General features: G+C 34.4%; 1 protein-coding gene across 1 annotated transcript in view; it reads right to left on the bottom strand.

Annotated features, from left to right (window-relative positions):
- MUT (methylmalonyl-CoA mutase) overlaps nt 1-26,392 on the bottom strand; it is a 36,455-nt gene that overhangs the window by 7,799 nt on the left and 2,264 nt on the right. Inside the window, exons 2-10 of the mRNA XM_008071047.1 lie at nt 23,845-24,268; nt 21,789-22,156; nt 13,962-14,119; nt 12,987-13,158; nt 11,469-11,717; nt 9,087-9,198; nt 7,986-8,101; nt 3,793-3,908; nt 577-708 (exon numbers count right to left, since the gene is read on the bottom strand). Of these exons, the coding sequence (XP_008069238.1) occupies nt 577-708; nt 3,793-3,908; nt 7,986-8,101; nt 9,087-9,198; nt 11,469-11,717; nt 12,987-13,158; nt 13,962-14,119; nt 21,789-22,156; nt 23,845-24,247 (1,826 nt within the window). The 5' untranslated portion in view covers nt 24,248-24,268. The remainder of the gene's footprint in view (nt 1-576; nt 709-3,792; nt 3,909-7,985; nt 8,102-9,086; nt 9,199-11,468; nt 11,718-12,986; nt 13,159-13,961; nt 14,120-21,788; nt 22,157-23,844; nt 24,269-26,392) is intronic.

The following is a 26,392-nucleotide window of genomic DNA, read 5'->3' on the forward strand; positions in this document are numbered from 1 at the left end:
TAAATCAAAAAATCAGCCGGGCATGGTAGTGCATGCCTGTAATTCCAACTACTTGGAAGGCTGAGGCAGAAGGATTGCCGAAGCCCAGCGGGTCAAGGTTGCGGTGGCCGGGAGCGGCCACTGCACTCCAGTCTGGGCGACAGAGTGAGACTCCAAACAAACAAAGAAAAAAAAAAAGATAACTATGGTGACATCAAAATATTATTAATTTCATAAAAACTAATATTAGTTACAATATTTAATATTTATTAATTAGTAAATATATTATTCATAATATTATATATTATTATACATAACTATAACATATAATTCTCCATGATACATTTCTAATTATATATTCTATCATAAATGAATTATATCTATTTCATAGATTATATGTAATATGCATGATATACATAATAATATAATTAATATTTAACTTACTATTCATTAATTTTACTAGAATTACAAACTAACAGAAAAGTCAATTCAAAAATTTTCCACGTTGTATATAAGAAAATTAAGCTCCCGGTAGATATAAGGTGATTGTGTTAACACAAAAGATAAAATCCTGGCCTAAGATATTTTACATATTACCTCTTGATAGCAGATATTATCTCTTTACTTTCTCCAAATTCCTGGCGATATGCTCCACTCACCATACGATCATTAGCTTTATGTTCACCAAATACCTTTTTCAGGGCATCTGTGATTTCTCCAACTGTACATCTAAAATATTAAGTTGTGGTCCCATTAATGTCATTATTTTGCAATTAAAGATAATTGTTTACTTTACTATTCAATGCAATTATACATATTTAATTACTTAAGCAAAAAATGTCTTATACAAAATTCTAGATAATGTTTTTATGTATTGTGAAAGCACCTTTTCTGAAAATATTTATTAAAAAGTTATTTGAGCTGTCTTTACACATGCTAATCTCTTTTCAACATTGTCATCCAAAAATATGACTGAATGACCTAAAAACTATAAATAGACAAGAATCTGAAGTTTTCTGAAAAATTCACCATTAACAATACTAATGTATAAAGAGCAAGACTCCCACTGATATTTTTGATAAGATGTAAATTTTTTTAGCATATTCAGTGCTTGCCCTTATAGAACTCATCATCTTGTCATGGATGTAGATGATACACAAGCAAATAAATAAATTAATAATAACATTGCATAGGTAATAAGTATATAAAGACATGAAAACAGGCCAAGATAGAATAAGATGTCTGGGAGATCAGTTTTAAAGATATTTAAGATATGACTTTTGAACTAAGATATAAATTATGAGAAAGAGGAATCCAAAGGAACATAAATGAGAAGAGTGTTTGGGAAAGGAAACACTGAATGCAAAGGTTCTGAGACATAGGAAAATAGGTTTTGTATTCTAAAAATAGAAAGAAGTGAAATGGGATACGCCATAGTGAAGAAAGTAGGATGAAGTCAGAGAGACAGGTCTTGCAGGTTATCGTACAAATAATTAGGTTTTAATCTAAAAATAATGGGAGACCACCAAAGGATTTTAATCAGAAGTCATTTAATTTATTTATGAAATTAAAACTGGAAAAAAAAACCCAACACATATTATTTACTCTATGCCTTACACACTAAAAATTACACTTTTTTAAAAAGTTCATTATGTTAATCAATAAACACTGAAAAGCAAAAGTAATTTATTTAGTGTCATTACCATATATTGAAATAAAATGTCCATGGGTCACTCATTTTTCTACTTGTCCTGCAAAGCAAATCACTGATTGCCCTTTAATTCTGGACTATCTTTTCACAGATGTGTGTATAGTAAACAGCCTTGGAATATAGTGGCTACCTCCAGAGCTAAGGGTAGTTTTGCTTACTGTCCAATATAATAATGTCTCCTTCTAGAACAAAAGGAAGGTATACTCATTGTCCGTTATAAAAGATTCACAATCTCTAACTTTAGGTTTCCTCTCCTGGAATGTAATCCAACCCCCTGTACATGAGGTATCATCTAGAGTCCTTTTCACATCGCTCTGTAGGAATTGGGATTCAGAGGAACTAGCCCCCAAACTGCTGATACTCTGGCTACTACTACTGCAGTCATAAAGTATCCTTCAGTTCTAACTCAGAGGTCTCATATCTTCAACCAGCTTCCCATGAGACTGATAACTTGTTAGCTGACAAGAAGAGTAACATTTCAGACTCCTTTCATTTCTTAATATAATACATTTATATATGTATCCATTTATTTATGTATAATATGTAATGTATTAAAATAACTTTAAAAGCATAAGAAATATAAAAATAATAACAATTAATATTTATTAAGTGCCTGTCCCAAGCAATATTTTTATTTATTTATTTTTTTGTTTTGAGTTGGAGTCTCACTCTGTCGCCAAGACTGGAGTGCAGGGGCCGCTCCCGGCCACCGCAGCCTCGACCTGCTGGGCTCCGGCGATCCTTCCGCCTCAGCCTTCCAAGTAGCCGGAATTACAGGCATGCGCTACCATGCCTGGCTGATTTTTTGATTTATTGTAGAGATGAGGTCTTGCTGCCCAGGCGGGTCTCGAACCCGCGGGCTCAGGCAATTCACTCACCTCAGCCTCCCAAAGGCGCGGGATTACAGGCTGAGCCACCGAGCCCGGCTTATTTAATGTCTCCTCATAATAATCCTGTTAGGTAGCAAGTACAACAATCTCCACCTTGCCATATTATGCCTTTGACAACACAGATGCAGATAAAACAAGGAAGCAACTCTTGTTTTCTGTCTAGATTGTTCTTAAATACAGACAAAGGTTAGGGGACAAAGGAGCATATTAGGAGTTATAAAGACAGACGTTCCGAGAAGGAAGAAGTGTAAAGAAGTCAAGATATGACTAAAAAATTCCCACAGCCGGGCTCGGTGGCTCAGCCTGTAATCCCTCGCCTTTGGGAGGCTGAGGTGAGTGGATTGCCTGAGCCCGCGGGTTTGAGAACCGCCTGGGCAGTGAGACCTCATGTCTACAATAAACCAAAAAATCAGCCGGGCATGGTAGCGCATGCCTGTAATTCCGGCTACTTGGAAGGCTGAGGCGGAAGGATCGCCGGAGCCCAGCAAGCGAGGCTGCGGTGGCCTGGAGTGGCCACTGCACTCCAGTCTGGGCGACAGAGTGAGACTCCAACTCAAAAAAAAAAAAATGTCCACAATATCTGACAAAGAGGAGGTCGCTGGTGAACTTTAACAAGACCAGCTAAAATGCATTAGAAAATCAAATGCAGTAGGCCAAAATGTCAAAGAGAGATAAAAGACTGGGAACAACTAAAAAATATTCTACTCTTAAAAGAATGCAAGGCTCTATCAACAAGGGAAAAATATCTGGAATGGCAAGGAAGGGAAGTTAGTTCCTCTTCTGGTTGCTACATGATTAAAAATAATTCAAAAGTAACAGCACAATAACACATTTTCTCCACAATTCTCAGATTAATGTTTCCCCTAGCAAGAGCTATTTTAACTGGTGAAATGTCAAAGTTGTGGGCATAAGCCTGATGATCTACTTGAGAGTACATCAAATTTCAACCTGCAAATCAATGAAATATTCATTTAAAAAGGCTTCATATTGAAGCCACAGTGAAATACACAAGCATTCATATATTTCATTCAAAATATGTGAATGTTTTAAATGCAAAGATTTTTTAAAAGATAAGAATCAAATTTATTATACTTGCCATACTGTCTTGTGGACTCACATGGTTTACAGGATCAACCTTTTACTTAAATATACTGCGAAAAGCTAAACTGCTCAACTCAGTCTTTGAAAATCTCCAAACTTATATATCCTTACCTTGCCCGAGCTGCATCCACTGCAAGAGCCAAAATATTTCCATCTCCACTGGCAGCACATTCGGTAAGTGCAGCAAGACACTGTTCAGCCAAAACTTGATCCCTGCTTGATTTAATCTTATGGAAAAGGAAAAGGAAAGAGACAATTCACATAAACAGAGAATAAAACGGCAATTAAAAGATCAGACCCTGATTCATACCATACGAGACTGTTCTGAAATCCTATCCCCCTCAAAAAAGAGAAACAAAGAAAAAAAAAAAAAAATATATATATATATATATATAAAACCTAGTAATTTCATTCATTCAGTTCATTCATTTACTCAGAATTTCATAAAATAATACCAAACTTGGTGCAAACCTGACAAATCAGAAACATGCAGAACAATAAGAGTGTTGACTTTCCCAAGTAGCACTGCTTAGGTTTTTCTAAAATAACAAGGCATTAAAAGCAAGTGGGTCTTTCATGTGAAGGACTTTGAAGGAATAATAGTGATATGGGGGAAAAAAAAGATCAAAACTTAGAGAATATTTTAGTTACAGTTTAAGTTTCCTTTAGATAAATAGCAATATGTTTAAATGGCATGTATGCATATAGAATAATACATATGTGTATCACTGTTCTTTGTATTTAAAAATATCCTAAGTAAGAAAGAAAGATGATGAAAAGCATGGTCAAAGACTTTTTCCCTAATTCTACTTTACTCTGCCAACAGTTTGCAAAAACAAAGTTACCTAAATCTAATTTTTGTACAAGTTGTACCACCAGTTAAAAAAAAAAAAAAAAGGCTAAAACATGATACTGCTCCTGCTGTCTTTTGGGGGGTGGAAAACCAGAAAACAAAAACCTGTTACCGCTCAATATGCCACTAAAATAATATAGTATCTATGAGCTAAAGTGGGACAGAAAATTTGTCCCTTTGTAGGAGGAATTGGTTCCATAATCCCCAACCCCTGCAGATACCAAAATTCAAAGATGTTGAAGTCCCTTATATAATATGGCATAGTATTTGCATATAACCTATACACTTCCTCCCACATACTTTAAATCGTCTCTAAAGTACTTATAGTACCGAATACAATGCAAATACCAGGTAAATAGTTGTTATACTGTATTGTTTAGGAAATAATAACAAGAAAAAAGTCTGTATGTGGTTAGTACAAATGGAACCATCCTTTTTTTTTTTTTTCCAAATATTTTCAATCTATGGTTGGTTAAATCTACAGATGTGTAACTCACAGAAATAGAGGACTGACTGTAGCACGCCACGGAAAAACTCAACTCCAAATTCTCTATGAAAATGCCCATTTTTCTTTACCTTATACAGTTACTTGCATTTTTCTGGTGTGATCTACATTTCTAATAAGGGGAGTCAATATAGTATAGTGTGGTGTTTCTTAAATTGTAAGTCCATTAGTGGATGGCTAAGGGCATTAGTGAACAGTGAACAGCACTTTTAAAAAACTGAAACAGCATAGAAACTAAGTATAATGCACACAGTTTGTGTAAGTACTATTTTGTGAAACTTGTATTTCAGCTATAGGTTTTCAAACACATGTGAATTCATGTATGTGTAGGTAGGCATGTAGTAAATGCATTTCTTACTGTGTGAATCATGGTCAAAAAGTTAGAAAGAAACTAGTATGAAGTTAAGATCATAGTCAAAAGAGTAACACTTGGATTCAAGTTCCAGAACTGACATTTGCTAGCTGAATGAACATAAGAACATTATTAACATCTCTCCACATCAGTGTTCTGTCAGATGAGAGTGATGAAAAGAGTAACATTAGTATAAGGACTAAAAGAGAAAATGGATAACTAAGGCAATTCCTAGAATAGCACAGGCACTCAATAAATCTTAACTTTATAAAAGTAACAGGAATAACAAGAATGCAGAGTCATGGTTTCAGGAAACAAGAGCTTCTGCAAATATAGTCTATATTAACAGTCAGAATAACATGTATATGACTTAATTCCTTAACATGTATTTTTAACAATTATGTTTAAAGACAGGATTATTTCTGAATACCCAAAATTTCAAGCTATTCAACTCAAACAATAATTATTATTTACAAGCATTTTCTAATTAAGCTAAAATAGATGGCAAGTATTAATTAAGCATTTATTAATGCTAATATTGTTCTAGTTGTGGAGATATAGCAATAAACAAAACAAAGTCCATGCCCTCACAAACATTACATTTTATTGAAGAGAGAAAGAGAGAAACAATAAACATATAAATAAATATACAATTTAAGAGAAAAATAAAACTGAGTAAATAATGAAGTGATGGGGGAGCAGCATAGGGTGCTATCAAAATATGGACCACCTTCTTAGATAAGGTGACATTTGAGCACAGCTGAAAAGTACACCTTTGCTGGTTTACAGATTATGTAGGTTTGCTATAATTATCTGAAAAACAAATTACGGAAATTCATGGAGTGAAAATGCATGCTAAAATTAACTGGGGCTGGAAACTATAAAAATATTAATATAAAATTATTGTTGAGGTGGTTCCAGTTTTAAAAATGTTAACACTACAAGTAAAAATACTGTTATAACTATTTGTAAAAGAAAATCATGAGAAAATATAAACTTTAGTCCAGTACCAGGGTACAGCTCAGAGTACCGCAGCAGAAATAAAAAATATCTCTTGATTTTAGCTATGATGAAAGTTAATTTTTACAATAGAAGAACTTTGATTTGGTGTGGTCTGAAGAAAGTTCAAAATTAGGAAAAATTTACACTAGAACATCCATGTCTCCTAAACTGGCACTAGAGTCAAGAAATTTGCATTCAAATCCCAGATCTCCCACTTACAGTATAAACTTGAGCAACTAAATGAGACACTCTAATTGGTTCCCCCATCTATAAATGAAATTTAACTACCTGTTAAATAAAATGATACACAAAACCACCATAATTTCCGAAAAGTACTCAGCACAGTATGTGGTACATAATAAGTGCTCAATAAATGTTAACTATTATTTCAATATTATCATTGCTGAATTTCTCACTCTTACTCAAAATAAAGTTTACCATCATTTATGATAAATGGAACCTCTCAAGTTTTGAGAGTATAAAGCTAATAAGACTAAGTTATAAAAAAGGAGAAAGAGGCTTTCCAAATATAACAAATATTGAGTAAGAGTTTTGTGATCACTGAAAATAAAAATACTACATGCTAAATAGGACCCCTTAAAAAAATGAAAAGATGTGACAAAGCAGTCATTATTATTCCAGATCAGATAGAGGATGAAGAAGAAAATAACATCTTAAATATCTGCCATTAACTCTAATGGGAATGGAAATTGAAGATGATAGTATTCATTCAATCTAACCGGACAAAGTCTATTAGATTTTTACAAAATGTTTAAACTAAGGGGGGGGAGGGGAAGTCATATCTCAAACAATCACAGGAAAAGAGAACTATTAAGGTTTTAACTTTCTTACACTGAAAATGGCAGTAATAACAAAAGCCAAAGACTTGAGGCTAATGTAGCTTTATATAGCAGAAATATATAGATTACAACAGTGACAATTATTATGGTGTATCTATTTTAGCATTTCATACACTTTCAATCATTTAAGTGACAAATTGAAAATAAAAAGGAAATACAATACTCTAGTTTCAATCAGAATAAGTAAAGTTTACTATAAACTGCATCTTAATAAAACACTACCAAATATAGTTGATTTTTTAAAAATCAGAAAGCAAATAATTCTTTCATAGTTGTAGCAGGAACTATGGTCTAATGGAAAGAAATTACAATGTGAGGCCCTGGGTTCAAATACTAACTCTAAACTTTATTCTGCTTTTTACTCTGAATGAGTTACATAATCATCTAAGTCTTAGTTCTAATCTATTAATTATGAAGGGCATTATTATTGTAGTGTGGATTACAACACCAACATATACGTTTCACAGAGGCAGATATCATGGTTAAAATATGAGGTTTGGGTGTCAACAGACCTAGAGTGAGTCATAGCTGTCTAAGTATTCATCCTGAGCAAATTTCTCAATGTTTTATCTTTAGTTTCCTTATATTTGAAATGATGAAAAATGATATCCACCTCACATTGTTGTTATAAGGATCAATTTGGGCAGGACAATTTAAGAGCTTAGCTAGTGCCCAGAATACAGAAAATACTAAAAAAAAAAAAAAAAAAAAAAAAAAAAAAGCAACTAATACCTTCTTAAGTTTTTCAATCTGCTTGTTACGCACTGAAGTATTATCAATCGCCAGGACCTCTACAGAGTCTTCTTTTTCCAACTGGTACTTATTTACTCCAACAATGACTTCAGAACCTGTTAATTTTTCAAAGGAAAATAACATAAAGATTCTATTCACAAATAATTGCCTAATAAAAAATGTTCTGTTTATCATGTATCTTCCTTATAAGTTTAATATCTTTACATTTAATGAAACTTCAATATAGATCAGCAAATCTGGGGAGTGTGAAGTGGGAGAACAGGTATATATCAGTCTCTGGAAGGAAGATCTTTGATTATTCTCCCAAACTATACAATTTCCCAGAGTTTCTGATAAATCTTCTAACATTACAAAATAAAAACAGAGCAGTTAACATCTAAGATCTATAAGGCAGAAATTTAAAACCCAGTAGCTTTTCTAATATTTTCTTGAATTCTTTGACAGCCAGTAACTTTTAGAGAAAAAAAAATACTTTTAAGATCTACAAGCAATAAATCAAAATTGCAAAGATACTTCTTTATGTAATAAAGAATATATTTTGTCTCAAGGTACCAGACTGTTTCTCTTATCTGAAACATACCACCATACCTATCCCAGTTATACCCCTTATTTCCTTCATAACACTTATTACAATCTGTAGTTATTTTACTTGTTTATTTTTTTCTCTTTTACTAGAATGTAAAATCTATGGGAACAGAAATCATGTCTACACTATTTCAGTTGTATGCCCAAACAAGTACCTCAAACACAATAGATGAAAAAAGCATTAATTGATTGAACGAATGAATACTCCAGTACAGAGCACAATGACCATAACATTGTTATCTTCAAAAAGTTGGTGATATCCACCCATAAACATGTACACACATATAATGGGTACATATCCATAGACAATTTGTACATATTATTGTCTGCACATAAAAGGCAAACAAAGATATATGTATATAGACATAAAACATTAAAAAAAGTTTCTTTTTTCATTATTTTTGTTATTAACTATACATGTGATCTTCAAAAAGAACTTAATATTTCTTTTTAAATACTCAATTTCATATATAAAGTTTTTAACTTTATGTTTACCAGAATCTATTCGAGCTTGTCTTCGGGCAGCACATTCTTCAATTCGAAGTTTAGGTATTCCCTCAGCTACAGCTTTGGCCATTCCACCCATTTCTTCAATTTCATTAATGAGCTAAGAAGAAAAACATTAATAAAACTCAACGACAATATTAAAAAATGCTTGTAAACTATACAAATTTGTTATGGTATTATATATTAGTAATAGTATTAATAAAATTATAAAAAGAAAATTATAAATTATAAAAAAGTATAAAAGAAAATTAAAAAGAATTAAGTAAACATCAAGGGCATTCATTAAAATTTGTGTGTTTAAAGTTATTTGAAAACTCAACAGAAAAACTAACAAGTATATTTTGGAAACACAAAACCTCTCATTCAAGTCTTAAGAGAAAACCAAAGAAAACATCAATTTCTTAATCTTTTTTTTTTAGCTACATAAATTTTCATAGTTACATAAATAAAGACTCTTTAAGAAAAATATATTTTAAAATGAAATTTGTTTTTTATTTGTGCAGCAGAGAAATGATATAACTTTATCTTTATAAAATTAGGAAACATTTAAAACTTCAATCTTCATATATAAAGGCAAAAAAATAGATGGTGGAATGATACATGACTTAGCAGGAAGGATAAGGATCAAACTTGCTTTTTACCTAAAGAATTCAAGAAAGAAGGACCTGTATTGTAGTCTACAGAAGACAAGGTTGGGAAGCTAAAAAGAGAGACACGACTTGAGAGTTTGCAACTACCATTCTCCCATTCTGTCAGGAGAACCAAACTTTACTGTCTGCATAAAATGAACTTAAGAAGCAATGAACTATCAAATACCAAATACAGAAAGAAGTAAGGTTAAGTTGTTTTACTTAAGTAAAGGCCTGCACTCTGAACAATAAAACTAAAGAAAAAAGGCACACAGAGAAAATAGAGACAATATAAAATGCAGAAAAAAACTTCAAAAAATATCATTAGTATCTTCAGAATAAGAAGAGCTTCTGCATCAATGAAACAAATTATTATGACATACAGTATAAGGGAAAAATTAGAAAACAAAATGAACTCTTAGAAATTAAAAATATTATATATGAATGTTAAAGTACTTAAGTAGAACTATAAAGTTAACACATTTCCAAGAAAACAAAATTAAAAAGCAAAGAGATGCATTATAGAAAAGATAAGAACATCAACATATTATTTAGGGAGGACTAATAGCTTATGACTAGTTCTAGAAAGAAAAATCATAGAAAAATATCCGAAAGAAATTATCAAATAAATAATATTTTAAAATTTCCCAGAGCTGTAAAAATATTTTGAAAACATGATATGAAAAAGACCCATCAAAGGTTTAGTGCAATGTAGGAAAAAATATATGCACCAAATTATACATTAACACAAAAAATAAAGAAGATCCTGAATGATGTTTTCAGAAAGAAAGATCCTGAATGAGAATGGCACCATATATCTGATAAGAAATACTGGAAGCTAGAATGAAAATCTAGAATAAAAAGATCAATGCTTATAAACTTGCTTATAAATTTCTGAATGGAAATATATTCAAATCTAGTCAGACTATCAATGAAATATAGCAACAGAATAAAGATATCTTCAAACAGGCAAAATTTCAAATAATTTATCTCCCATGTACCACTTTTATCAGGTTGCTATGAAATGTGCTTCAAAATAACAAAGAGACAAGGAACTCAGGATTCAGAATTCAATATAGAAGATGTGAAAATATATTCCCAGGATAATGGCAAAGAGAAGTCAAATGACAGCAATGGTGAGCAGACCTAGAGAGAAAACAGTTTAAATTCAATGAGAGTATCAGAGGACTTCATGAAGGATTATATTGAGGTATAATTATACTGGCAGTGAGGGAGGAGAAAAAAAAGGAGTATAAATCAGCTAAAATCTAAAACAATACTAGGAAAGCAATGCATAATGTCTATGATCTAATATCTAATATCTAAAGTTGATGGAATCAGAGCAAACAGTACACATGTGTGATTTTAAACTATACGGATAAAAAAATAAACAAAAAAGAAATATGTGGAAAAAAAAGATGCAGCTTACTCTAGGATACAGGAAAAAAACAAGTAGATGATAAAAAAAACTTCTGTTTTGTGTTTAAGCTTTTTAGTATTAGTTGTCTTTTTTACTCTTTGAAAAAATGGTTTACTATAAATATAAATGTATTTTCAAATTAAATTTCAGTTTTGAAAGCAATAAAATCAAATCTAAACTTCTCTTTTTCTCTCAAACATCTTATAAGCCTCAATAAAAACCTATAAATGATCTGATTCATAAATTTAAAAATCTTGGTTTATAAATCTATGTTTATAAATATATATCTTGAGAGCAAAGTTGCAAAGAGAAAAAACTGACCTTCAAGGCAGCATCATAAACATCATTTGTGAGAGATTCCATCATATATGAACCTCCCCAAGGATCAGCCACTTTGGGAATCCCAGATTCTTCTTGAATGATTATTTGTGTGTTCCTAGCAATTCGAGCACTTTTCACAGTTGGCAAACCCAAAGCTTCATCAAAGGAATTTGTGTGCAAAGACTGAGTCCCTCCAAACACTGCTGCCATTGCTTCTATTGCAGTACGAACAATGTTATTATAAGGATCCTAAAACATTTTATAAAAAAGAAGGAAACAGTTGATAAATATTGTACCTATAAAAGACAATATGATTAAATGGCAAGTGCTGCATATCTTCTATACAGATGTCCACAATGGGTTTCAGAATATCGAATAAACTTAGGCAAATTAGTGAACAAATCAGAAATAGAAATAAAAACCAAAATATCTACTCTGCACCTAGTCATTAAAACACTGTTTCTTATAATCCTCTGAAAGATCAAATATCTATTGTGCTTACATTCACATTGCTAAACACTTTTTTATACTCATATCAAGAATATATATTTTTTCTATTTAGATTATATAATGCTTCATTTCATAATTCACTATGTCCTTACCATTTTGTATACCTCAAAGTATCTACCACAGTGATGTGTGTGAAACAGGCACTCAAATGATTAATGAAACACATGAACAATGAACTATGAGATAGGAAATCTGGGCTCTAGTTTATTGTGTCCCCAATTGAAATCTGAGCAAGCCGTTGGGCCTTTCTGAACTTCAGTTGCCTTAGCTGTAAAAATAAGCATGTTATCTTTTTTTTTTTAAAAAAAAGCAGGTTATGACAAAATAATTATACTAAAGTTCCTTCCAACCCTGAAAATCTCTATTTCTCCATTTATAAGGACCTGCAGTTATATTTCATATGGAGCATATTGGTGTTACTCATTTCTAGATGTACAAAAGCAATGTAACTTTATATGTATACATTATTTTTAAATGTATCAAAATAGTTGAATAGGTAAAGAGAACATGCATAAAAACATGATCACCACCACGCAATTTTTACTGAAATGAAATTAAGTTCCCTAAGTGATAGCAGTCTTTAAACGATCTGTTTGCTTGCATATTTGTATAAGCATACCACTTTAATAAATAAAATCGATGTGTACTTATAAAATCAAATTTTATTAGGCAGCTTTATGTCAATAATTCTAAAAATTATAAAGAGAGAACTTATTAAATTATGACTTTTACTTCTTCATCATCAAATTTTGTTTACTTTTTAAAAAGTAAAACAGCACTACATAAAACTAAGATGGAAATGATTCTAAATTACTAACCACTAGAGGGAGCTAATTTTATTTATTTATTATATGTGTAAATACAAACCTAAGTATGCAATATGCTTCAGAATATTTGAGTTTTCAAAAGTTAGCACATAGCTTCTTAAATGTATTTCCTAACTGTGCCATGTTTCTTAGAAAAAAATATGATTTCATTAAATTTCTGATTATTAAATTACATACAAACCTGCTCAGTAAGTGACCATCCTGATGTCTGACAATGTGCTCTTAGGAGAAGAGATTTTGAGTTTTTAGGCTGAAACATTTTCTCTATTAAGCGAGCCCAGAGTCTTCTCCCAGCTCTCATCTTTGCTATTTCCATATAGAAGTTCATCCCAATTCCCCAAAAGAAAGACAACCTAAAATAGCAATGTTAAATCCATAATTTAATTAAACTTAACAACATAGAACATAAAACAAAACTAAAGACCACGCAGGGTGGCACACATTTGCAATCCAGCACTTTGGGAAGGTGAGAAGGAAGGATATCTTGAGTACAGTTCAAGACCAGAATGGACAACATAGCAAGACCTCATCTCTACAAGCACTCTGAAGGCAGAAACCATGTTTTCTATATGTTGTATTGCCAGCATACGGCTAATGCTTGCCCCAGGGCAAAGCTTAGCAAGTAACTGCTGAATTAATAAACTGTTGACTGATTTTTTTTTATCTCCAAATTTATACACACTTCATATTCATATTTTTCATACAATTTTGTTAAAAATTACTGTGAAACACAATGCTTTCAATGGCACTGTGCAACTCAAAACATTTACATTACATAGTGCAAGAGAAAAAAAAACATAATTGATTTCCATATTCTAAAATGGAAAAATAAAATGAATAAAGTGAAACTGTCTTAACATTATGTTTATATTTTAATGTAATTTGTTAAAATGTACAAGTTAATTGTATTCTTTAGATAGCTGGAGACAAGAAATTCCTCTAATTTACAAAGAAATGTGGCCAAATTTAATTCTGACCTTTGATTATAAATAGCATTGGTTTATGCTCTAATTATCACTCAAATTATACATAAGAAAATCAAAATCTGGTCTAATATTTATAAGTTCATTTTATCAATACATTTTGCTGCCCACTCATAAGACAACCCTATGCATTTTCCTAATGTTGAAACAATATCTAAGTTTAAGGTACTCACCTTGGTGCAAATTCATCAATTGTCAGGCCAGCTTGGAGTCCAGTTCTAGAATACTCCAATCCATCTGCTATAGTATAAGCCAGTTCCAGAATGGCATCAGCCCCTGCTTCCTGCATATGGTATCCACTAATTGAAATTGAATTAAATTTTGGCATGTGCTACATAAAGCAAAAATTATAACAGTGAATAAATAAAAATATTAAAAGTTTCTATTAAACACATTTTCTAAAAACAAATATTATTTTTAAATGATGTTGAACCCAAATCTACTTGGTAGTTTATAACATTAACTGAAAATATTTAATGTTTATTACATTTAATTCATTCTTCAAATTAAATGATGAGTCCATGAACCATCATTAAGACTGTACCTGTTTTATTTTTCTAGTGGAAAAGAATTTGCACAAACTATCCTTCTAAACGTTTAAATTTTAAAATTAGCTAGCTGGAGTTAGGAATGTAACCTGAAGAACCAGACGAAGAACCAGACGAAGAAATTTTTAATTCCAAACCGAGACTTTGACCTCATAAGAGGTTATAAGATCCAGCCAGGTGCAGGGGTTCACGCCTGCAATTCCAGCACTTTGGGAGGCAGAGGCGAAAGGACTGACTGAATCCAGGGTTCAAGATCAGCCTGGGCAACTTGGTGAGACCTCGTCTCTAAAATAAATCAGAAAATCAGCTGGGCACGGTGGCACATTCCTGTGGTTCCAACTACTTTGAAGGCTGAGGTGGAAGGATCACCTGAGCCCAGCAGGTCAAGGCTGCAATGGCCATGAGCATGCCACTGCACTCCAGCTTGGGTAATAGAGTGAGACTCCAACTCAAAAAAAAGGTTATAAGACCCTATAAATTTGGGTTAATCTGCTAAAGATGTATAAATGTAATACTACTTATTATTATTAATTTTCTTATTTGAATGAAAGCATCAAACATGAATAAGTACACAATGGGAAAAAAAAAGAAAATAACTTGATCCTTAGTAGTATATATTGAAGCAAAATGTGATAAAATTCATGGCTTAAAATGCAGAGATTTCAGTTTGATGTACTGTGACATTTGATGCTAAACATATCCCAGACAGGACCTTTCTACCACAATTATTAAGAGTGCATTTCCAGTATTCTTCTAATATTTCATGTTAGGTAGAGTATATACTACACATACACTGTAGAGCCAAAAAATTATTTTCCTTCCAAAAAGTTAACAAACATAAATAATAAAAACTAAATCACAGAAACAGTACAGTAGTTAAAAGCATGGGCTCTAGAGTCAGAGTGCTCAAATTCTATCTCCCTTAACTAGCTATGAGATCACAGGCAAGTTTCTCAACCTCAGTATTTCTTGGCTTCCTAAACTATAAAATAGAGATAACTGTACCTTCCTCATGAAAGTTGTATGATTAAATGATCTAAATCACTTAGTATTATGCCAGTATATAGTAAGTACTAAAAAAAAAGTTAGTTGTTGTTAATGTATGGTATGGATTAAATATAAGGTGGGGGGGCAAAAAAAAAAAAAAACAACCAGAATTATCTTTTAGAGGGCAGACCCTTTATAGTACAGGTTTCCCCCACTAGGTAAGTGTTCTAGGAACCCACTGACATCAGTGTATCAGTTAATGTTATTGTGAGAGGCTGTGTTGTTTGACTTCAGTGAATTTTTTGGGGGGAGATTCTTTCAACACATTTGCCGATTTCATTGTGAGTGACTTACCAGCACACCTGTCCACACCACACTGAGTGGTCAGCAGTTTTTGACCAAAAACAGCATGACCCCTGTGCCCCATGCTCCCTATTAACTGGCTTTCACCCCAAAAAACTATTTTTTGTTTCCCCAGATGAAAAAAGTCCTCAAAGAGAAACATTTTGCCAATGTGGAAGAGATTAAAAAAAAAAAATGCATAAGCACTAAAAGGCATCAAAATCGATAAGTTCATAAACTGCTTTGAGCAGAGCAAAAAGCATCTCAATAAGTGTATTACATCAAACAGAAAGTGTTTTGAAGGTGACTAAAGTTTAAACATGTAAGAATAAATACTCAATTTTTTATAAATTCCGGGTTTTTGAGGGGGTCCCCCCTTGTACACTATACAGACATATATCATATACACATATACCATGCACATATCATATATGGTATGTATGCCATATATCTAAAGTACAGATGCATATTTTACATTTTCAAATGTTTTACTTCCAAGTAACCAAAAGCTCTTAAAATTTTCCATCGCAAAATCAATAGGGGGATTGAATCACATGGAATTGAGAGACTGCTCGAGTATATTTAGAGTTTGCAAACAAGAAACAAGGAAACAAAAGGTGCTTCCCTATGAAGAAAATTTTAGTAGAAAAATTAAGAATAATAATATTGAAAGATTATTCAGATTATTCTTAAAAAGAAAGGAAGTTTTGACACATAGTACAGCATGGATGAAAATTGACATTATGCTGGATGACATAAGTGACACAAAAAGACAAATACTGACTGATTCCACTTATACGAGGTTCCTAGAGTAGTCAGATTCATAGAGAGAGAAAGTAAAATGGTGGTCGCCAGGGATTAGAGGTGAAGGGGGAATGGGGAGTTATTATTTAGTAGGTATAGAGTTTCAATTTTGCAAGACAAAGAGTTCTGAAGATGATGGTGATGGTTTCACAATGTGAATGTACTTAATGTCACTGAATTGTACACTTAATAATTAAGATGTAAGTTTATGTGTATTTTGTCACAACTAATTTTTTTTTAATTTTTTTGAGTCAGAGTCTCATGCCCAGGTTGAAATGCAGTGACATACTCATGGCCACCACAGTCTCGACCTGCTGGGCTCAAGCCATACTTCCACCTCAGTCTTCCAAACAGCTGGAACCACAGGTGCACACCACCACACCTGGCAATATCTCGGAGAGGTCAGGAAGATGCTGGCCAAGCCAGTCAGACTACGCGAATCCCCATGTGAGTGAGTGAGGGTATGTAAAATTTTATGTACATACTGGTGAGTGAGTGGATGTGAGTGGCTGACTGAGTGAAGGCTTGGGAGCTGGTAGCCAGGGCTCTCATGGTGCAGCAGCTGGTGCCACAGGAGCTGGGCTTGGACCCTAGCGATTCCCAGGATGCAGAAGCTGAGCGCCATTTTCTTTTTCTTTCTTTCTTTTTTTTTTTTAATCAACAAACTCTCCCTGGGAAGAAAATGCTGGGAGAGACTACGTGGAGGCTCGTGAGCAAGTGGCCAGGCCCCTGCTGCAACAGCTGGTGCTGCAACTTCTCTGCTTCATCCCTGGCTCTTCCCAGGTCACAGAAGCTGAGCGCCATTATTTTTTTTAAAAAGACAAAAGCTGCGGGGAGAAAATATCGCCTCAGGCTCTCCCTCACCGGTGCAGCAGGAGAGAGACTGTTGGCTCCTGGTTTTGCCTCACCAATTCAGCGCCTGGTAGGGCACTGGCAGCAAGGTCAGTGGTGAGAGTCCAGAGGCAAAGTGCCATGGAAGAGGATAAGAGAGGCATCCCACCACCATCTTGAAGGTGGAGCAGGAAAGTGCTCCGACTTGCTCACTATGGAGCAGCAGATCCAATCTCTGTGACTGGCAGATCAACTACTCAGGGACTGATCATGACCCAGAGGGAATATCCTGAAAGTATAAACTTCAGAGGGACCTAACAAGTGCTGAGTTCCAGGCACCCCACCCCCTACCCTGATCAAGCTGCAGGACAAAGGGTGTGGCCAGAAAAAGAGAGGAAGAACTCCAAAGAGATCAGTGGTGAGTCTGGGGCTGGCCGGAACTCCCTCCTCCCTAGCAATCCTCCGAAAGTCAGACCCACACAGCTGGGCCACGACTGAGAAAGACAAACCCAGGCAGAACCTGGACATCAGTCACAATAGAATAATTCCATTCCAGGATAGGCCTGGCGGGGACACGCCAGGTGAGAGTACTTACCTGAAGAAGAGACAATCCCGCACCTCTCCATCAGAGGAGAGCTCCCTGACCTATGAGAGTGGGAGGGGAGGACTGCAGCTCTACCCATCTCCACTGCCCCTCCTCCTTCCCTGCTTCAGATACTGGAGAGTAAAATAGGTAGGTGACTCTGCAGGAGATACCTGATTGGAGGAACAATTACAGAGTCTGCCACAAGAGGGCAGGTTGTTTTTTGTTTTTCAATTTAACATTTTTTTAAAAATTTTTGACTGTTTTGTTTATCTATTTTTAAAATATTTTTCCTTTGTGCATGCATGTGTATGTAAGGGTTTGATCTGCTCCCCCCAAATAGTTTTTCTTTTCTTTTTCTGTTTCTTTCATCTTTTATTTGTCATTATCTGTTTATGTGTGTATGTGAATGATTAAGTGTTCATCTTTCAATTTTGTTGTTGTTGTTGGTTTGTTTTTGCTCTTTTGTTCTTCTGGGGTTTATTTTCATTTTTTTATAGCTTAAGGTGTGTGTCAATATATGTGTGCAGGTTCGATCTGAATTCCTTTTTTTTTGTTTTCCCTCCAGTCTTCCTGTTTTTCTTCTCTATTCACTTTGTGCTAGGAATGTGTGTGTGTATTTAGTTTTCTTGGGTTTTGTTGTTGTTGTTTGTTTTGTTTCACTTTATTGTCATCCAGTTTGTTTTGGGATGTGTGTGTATGTCTCTGTGTGTGTTCAATTGTTTTTTGCATTGGTTTCTGCTTTGCATCATCATATAGAGCAGTGGTAGGGAATGGGTCTCAGGGAATACATACCACAATAAGTGAACATTGTAATTTGCAAGTAGTTTCTGAACCATAGCACCCCATCCCCTACTTTATTTGAATTTCAAAAACTATAAGAGACAGCAAAGCTTCCTATCCAACATCCTATTTCAAAATAGAACAAATCCAGAGGCCAGATCAGGGAAGAACAGAAGACTGAGCAAACATCAGAAAGGAAATCTTCTCCAACTGACACTGAATAACAGAACTACTAAAGAGAAAAACAAGAGATCTGTCACAAATGAGGAAAACCAAAGGAAGACCTCAGGAAGTTTCAAGTGTACCAAAGACAAAACTCCTGAAAAATCAGAGCTTGGTGCCCAAACAATGGAAGTCACCAACAACGACTGGCTCCAGAATACAACAGGAATTAGGGAATGGATGGAAAGAGTGAATAAGACTCAAGAAAGACAAGATGCAACACTAAAGGAACTTGTAACAGAGATTTTGACAATAAAAAATTTCATCCAGGAAATAAATAACAAGATGATAAGCATGGAAAGTAGAATCAATCTAGCTGAAGAAAGAATCTCAGAACTTGAAAACCAGAACATGGAATTAAACCGATCTGTAAAGAACATAGAAAGAAGACTCAGAAAGAAAGAACAAAGCCTACATGAGATGTGCACTTATGTCAAGAGGCCGAACCTACGCCCTTGGTATCCCAGAAGAAGAAAGGAAAATGGAGAACAACCTGGAGCAAGTATACCAGGAGGTAATCCAAGAAAACTTTCCCCATCTCACCAGAGATGTGACCAGCCAAGAACAAGAAATACAGAGAACCCCCACAAGACATCAAATAAGACCAACCCCTAGATACATAATAATTTGCCTATACAAAGTAGGCACAAAAGAAAAATTCCTAAAGGCAGCAAGAGAGAAAGGTCAGACTACCTACTGGGGAAAACCAATCAGAATAGCAGCAGACCTATTGGCAGAAACACTACAAGTAAGAAGGGACTGGAGCCCTATATTCAAAGTCCTCAAAGATAAACAATTTCAACCAAAAATTTCCTATCCAGCCAAGCTCAGCCTCATCAGTGATGGAAAATTAAAATCCTTCCCAGACAGCCAATTCCTAAGCGATTATGCAGCTTTCAGACCAACTCTACAGGAGACACTTAAAAAGGTATTAAGCACAGAAGAAAAAAAAAAAATGACCACACACTTCTCAAGAGAACAGCAGAGCACAGAATCAACAGAGAACATAGTGCAACAAGAAACTTGAAAACACAGATACATTAACCCCAAAGCCAAAAGAAAACAAGCAAAGAAAACACTTTATAAGAACCTCGTGACAGCAAGAAACAATCACATTTCAATAATCAGCCTGAATGTGAATTGACTAAATGCACCACTGAAAAGACACAGAATGGCAAACTGGATAAGAAACCATGACCCAATTATTTGCTGCTTCCAGGAGACTCATCTCACTACAAGGCATGCACACAGACTCAAAGTTAAAGGATGGAAGACGACTTTCCAGGTAAATGGATCACCAAAGGAGACAAAATCTCCTCAAGCTGCCTGGGCTGGTCTTGAAATCTTGGGCTCAGGCAAACCTCTCACCTCCGCTTCCCAAGATGCTGGGATTACAGGCATGAACCACTGTTTCTGGCAAAATTTTTTTAAAAAAATACAAATGTTCACAGTTTACAAGGTACTTCAATGTAACATTATTTATCAGTATCTGAAACTAGCATTTTATTAACTTACATAAAAGATTATGTAAAGCAATGTTGTACTAGTAAGTGACATTAAGAGCTTTCACAAGGTGAAAATACCCATGTATATAACAGCACAGACTGCTACTATCTATTCAGATGACCATTCTCACCTAGCATGTTGTATTCTCCTATAAGTAGATGAACCATGAATTCAGAGTACCAATGTGCAAGAACATTTCCAATCCCCTCTTATTACTGTGTCAATGAACATACAAGTGAGAATTTGGTGAAATTTTACTTCTTATGTTTCTGAAATTTCACTTTGAACCAAAGGAGCTGGGCTTAGCCCCCACCACACACCTGGCCCATCTCCTTCCTTAACCATGACCTGGCACTCAAACAATAGAGAAGTGGATAAAAGGAGCCTGAAATCCTGATTACTATGGAACTACATTAAAGCAAGCCCTGACAGACTACCTTCTGACTTACTGTAGATGAAAGAGAATTGACTCATATTTAGTTTAAGCTACTGTTATTGTTATATGTTTGTCATATGCTGCTAACCACAACTCTCCTGCATATAGTCTTTAAATCTAAAAAGGTGATAGAAGTATACAACCTTAGGCAATACAATTAATTCAAGCAAATGGAATATATGACAAGAAATAAACTTCCAAAGCATAAAGGCTAAATATCAAAAAGCATATAGGCAATGCTTGCTAGAGTTCTGAGATAATAGTAATTACAAGGGGTGAAAGATACAAAAGGTTTGATGGAGAAATTATTTTCCCTTTGCTATGAAATAACAATCTAACTTTAAGATCAGTAAGGAGAAAGAAAGCATTGCTAGCAAGAAGCAAAGTACAAATAATGAGGGAAATATATACGAATTGCTCAAAAGAAAGAAGGAAAATGTTTCCCTTTGGAGAAACTGCTCCTACTATAAGAACACTACAGAAAACTTCTTTTCCCACCACTCTGATTGGGGAAGATGAATCTAATTCAGGGGTGAATATTAGGGACCTCATGAACATTACAGATATGAGTGACAGCTTCCAATCCAGGTTTTAACAGAAATAAAGCTGATATTCTGATCCCTGTCTGACACATGTCTACTTCACAACTGTACCTGAATTTTGAAGGAAACCAAAAAAACATAAGTTATGTGACATCCCTGATTCTAACAATTATCAGACAATTAAATTTTAAGAATAAAGAAAACACAAAAAGGTCTATTATACAGATTCCTACAGGTAATGAGGCACTAAAAAATTAATACAATAAAAACACAAAACTAAAACGTAACAATAAAACACCCTAACTTTATACTATAACCATTACTTAGACTCAGTTTTCAAATTAGGAGATAGCATGTTGTAAAAATTCCTACATTCAAGGAATCACAGCAAAACCTATAATAACCATAAAGTATACCTTTGCTGTATATTGGAAGATGTCAGCAATAATCTTCATGGATGGTTCTGGAGGAAAAATGTAAGTATTTCTGACCATAAATTCCTTTAGTATGTCATTTTGGATGGTACCAGTAAGTTTCTCTTGAGGTACACCTTGTTCTTCTCCAGTTACTATGAAATTTGCAAGAACTGGAATAACTGCTCCATTCATGGTCATAGAAACTGACATTTTTTCTAAAGGAATTCCATCAAAAAGAATTTTGGTATCTTCCACAGTGTCAATAGCAACTCCAGCCATTCCAACATCACCACGAACTCGAGGATTATCTGAATCATAGCCACGATGTGTCGCCAGATCAAAAGCAACTGATAATCCCTGCTGACCAGCTAAATATATAAAGAAAAATAATGTAAGATCAAGAGTCTGACATGATTGAAGAGTCTGACATCAAAGTAAAATGACTTACTTTAACACTTCTAAAAATGTTTATTCACCTCATCCTAGTAATTTGTATAACAAAATTTTTTATGCTCATACATGTCAATACAAACTTCAGACTGGGTTTGGTGGATCACACCTGTAATCTCACCACTATGGGAGGCTGAGACAAAAAGCATTGCTTAAACCAGGAGTTTGAAACCAACCTAGGAAACATAGCAAGATCTCATCTCTACAAACAATTAAAAAAAAATAGCCTGGCATGGTGTCTCAGCCTGCAGCCCCAGCTACTTGGAGGCAAAGGTGGAAGGATTGCCTGAGCCCAGTAGGTCGAGGCTGTGGTAAGCCATTATTGTGCCATTGCACTCCAGCCTGGCCTGGGTGACAGAATGAGAGCGAAATCAGAAAAAAAAATTTTTTTTCAATAAAGAGATTTCATTTCCTAAGAGAGTCTGCTGCTTCCCATGTGCAAAAATGCACAAATTCAGTTTCAGACCTCACTATAAAAAAGGAAAACACAATATCTCACTCATCTCGTTTATCTAAAAATTTGGTGCCTTTATTTATTTATTTATTTATTTTGGTGTCAGTCTCATTCTGTCGCCCAAGCTGAAGTGCAATGGCATGCTCATGGCTACTGTAGTCTCAACCTGCTAAGCTCAGGCAATCCTTCCGCTTCAGCCTTCCAAGTAGTTTGAACTATAGGCACTTGCCACCATGCCTGGCTAATTTTTTGATTTATCATAGAAATGAGGTTTCATCAAGTTGCCCAGGCTGGTCTCAAAACCCTGGGCTCAGGTAATCCTCTTGCCTTCACCTCCTAAAGTGCTGTGATTACAGGCATGAGCCACTCACTCAGCCTGGTGCTCTTTTATCTTAACAGTTTGGTGCTTTTTTTTCATTGACATTCTTTATTATTTCTAAAATTCATGAAAAGATCTGGTTCTTCATAAACAGTTAACAATTTAGTATTTGTATACTTATTTGCTTTTTTGTTCTTTTATCTACTATGGTCACAACAGGATGTCTTGGCTATTCAAATATTCTGAAAAACAAAATTATACAAATCATACAAAATTTTTAAATAACTAAGATAGTCTACACTAAATATAACTTCATCCTCCATGGGTAATATAAACTTATAAACCCTCAAGTTTAACATTCAAACAATATGACTTTATTATAGATTAAAAGAAGAAATAACAGGTAAGATAATTTTCAGAGAACAAATGGCAGATTGCACTCAATATATCTGTACTATGTTATCATGTGTTAATTGTTTTCTGTGGACAACATTTAAACTATCTTTCGCTCCAAATCCTTTCCCAACAATGTTAATTAAAAGCTTTTCAAACGCAAAGTCAATGCCTCTTTTCTTCATGCAATTTCACCTCAACCGATTCCTTTTAAACAATGTGTATGTAATTGCTGTTTACTTTCAAGAACTTAGCACTTTATTTTGACTCACTTATCTTTATGATCACAGAAGTTAAAAACATCCGTTTTTCAGAGTATCGCTGTTACAAAATTATAGTGAGTATCACTTTTTCAGAGATTAACCAGCTTCCCTTAAAAAAAAGCCAAAATTAGGAGGTCTATGTCTTATCATAAATAATGGCTTACATTAAAATCTCACCCTTTATATTGTCCTTATAGAACTTATTGCTCTCTTCCACAGTACTAAAGCCGGCATACTGTCGGATGGTCCAGGGCCTAAAGGTATACATGGTGGGATATGGCCCACGTGTGAATGGTTTCACTCCTGGAAGTTCTTCAAGTAAGTCCATAGTATCCCTCCTGGAATACAAGGGCTTTATGGAGATCCCTTCTGGGGTGTGCCATATTAGGTCTTCTGGGTTTTTGCCTTTCAGCTGCTTTTTAGCCAAGGCAGCCCATTCTGGATGAAGGGGTTGTTGCTGGTGTAGAAGTCGTTGACATAGGAACCTGGAGCCGGATGATTCTTTTACTTGCTTCAGGTAATGTGGTGAAAGTAAAAAAAGCTGGTTCTTAGCCCTCAACATGGTGAAACATGGAAACATCCAATAGGAACAAGAATTGACCTAGAAAAAGAAACACAGTGTATATACCATAGAAGTGGGAGGAAAAATAGCAGCTACAGGTGAAAATGGAAAAGGAAGAGGGTATCTTAACCTGATTTCATTTCTTCCTCTTTTCTGCTTTTTGCACCTCATATTTTCTAACTTTGGCTCTTCTTCTCCACAATTACTATCAGTGTTCTAGTTCCAGCCTTCTTCCTCAGTTGCCTCTTAGCTGGTCTCACTGACCAGTCTATAAAATGACATCAATGCAAATCTGACTACATCATACTCTGTGAAATTTTTCAAAGGCTCTGTATCAGATGAAAGATACAGTATGCTTCCAATTTATTTTTTCATTCAAAACACTTTTATTAAATACCTACCGTATGATAGGCATTGTGTTAAGCAAAACAAACAAGCATCAAGGCCTTCATGACCTGATCTGTTTACCTCTCAGACTCATCTCTCCTTTTGTCCTCTCTATACATTTTGTGTTCTAGAAATACTGGATTGCCTATAGTTTGCTGCATGTATCAAGATTTTGAGAATCTGATCTTGTTCTTCCTTCTGTCTAGAATGTTCTTCTTTGGCTAATTCAGCTAAGGCATTATCTCCAATATGTAGGGTTTTAATGTGTCAAGCACATAGAAGGCTATAAAGATTTCAAAGAGTAGCAACTGTAATCCTTTCAACACCACCAAGAGGTAGGTACTAATATTATCCTTATTTTATAGATTAGAAAAACGAGGCAGAGAAGAGTCATCATTTGAAACTACGCAGCCTATTTCAAAGTTCTTACATTAAATAAAACTGCAAATAGTTTTATTTGTAATGGAATATGCTCACAACCAATCCCTGAAATCACCAGGTGAGCTAAATGGCTTGTTTAGTAATCTACTTCCCTGCGAGTCTATAAACTGTTCCAACATTAGAGTTGTATATTCCAGATAACTAGCAGAGTCTTATACTAGGTGCCTAGGTCTAATTTCACCATTTTACACATGTAGAAATAGAGACTCAGAGAAAAGAAATACAGTGGCTTGGTCAAAATCTCACCTAGCAAAGGTAGTAAATTGTTCATTTGAATCACTAAGTACTTGTCAGAATTACTAAATACTTATCAGAATTACTAAGTACTTGTCATATGAAGCCTAAACATATGGAGCCTACTGTTTTAGAAATATTGGGATACAGCTGGGTGCAGTGGCTCATGCCTATAATTCCAGCACTTTGGGAGGCGGAGGCAAGAGGACTGCCTGCACTCAGGGGTTTGAGACCAACCTGGGCAACGTAGCAAGACCTTGTCTCTACAATAAATTACAAAAAAAGAAATATCGGGATACAAATTGTATTAGTACATTCACCATACCATATTGTTTTATACTGGATAAGCCAACAAGTAAAATGAGCTTAAAATTATATTTTCCACACCATTTATTACCTATAAATTTAGTGTAGTTTGAAGGAACACTTATCATGGGGTCATAAAACAAAAGACATAAACCATTGGTGGGAGTATTAATTGCTTTAACTACTCTGTAAAGTAATTTGTTAATATACATTAAAAGTTTCAAAAATATTTATGCCACTACACTCCTGGGAAAGCTCCTCCAACAATACATAAATAGATGTTCCCTATCCTTTTTTTGTAGTGGAGGGAACTTAGAAAAATCATAAATATTTAACATAAGAATAGTGAATTATTTGATCACAAATAATATAATTTTATGTAGTTATTAAAATATGTTTAGAAAACAAGCAAAACTAATCTGATTTCAGAAGTCAGAAGAGTGATTACTTATGGTGGTTAGTACAGAAAAAGAGCAAAAGGGGAGATTTGGGGGATTATGGTTTTGATATGAATGACACAGATGTGTTCTGTTTATAGAAATTCATCACAGTGTGGAGATTTCTGAAAGAACTAGCAATTGACCTTCCATATGACCCAGCAATTCCCCTATTGGGAATATACCCAGAGGAACTCAAATCATTCTACAAAAAAGATACCTGCACATGTATGTTTGTTGCAGCTCTATTCACAATAGCAAAAACATGGAACCATCCATGCTGTCCGTTGAAGCTGAACTGGAAAAAAAAATTGTGGTACATATACACAATGAAATATTATGCAGCCACAAAGCAGAA

The sequence above is a fragment of the Carlito syrichta genome, unplaced genomic scaffold (assembly GCF_000164805.1).
Source record: "Carlito syrichta isolate Samal-C Ts95f unplaced genomic scaffold, Tarsius_syrichta-2.0.1 Scaffold314106, whole genome shotgun sequence".
NCBI classification, from domain to species: domain Eukaryota; kingdom Metazoa; phylum Chordata; class Mammalia; order Primates; family Tarsiidae; genus Carlito; species Carlito syrichta.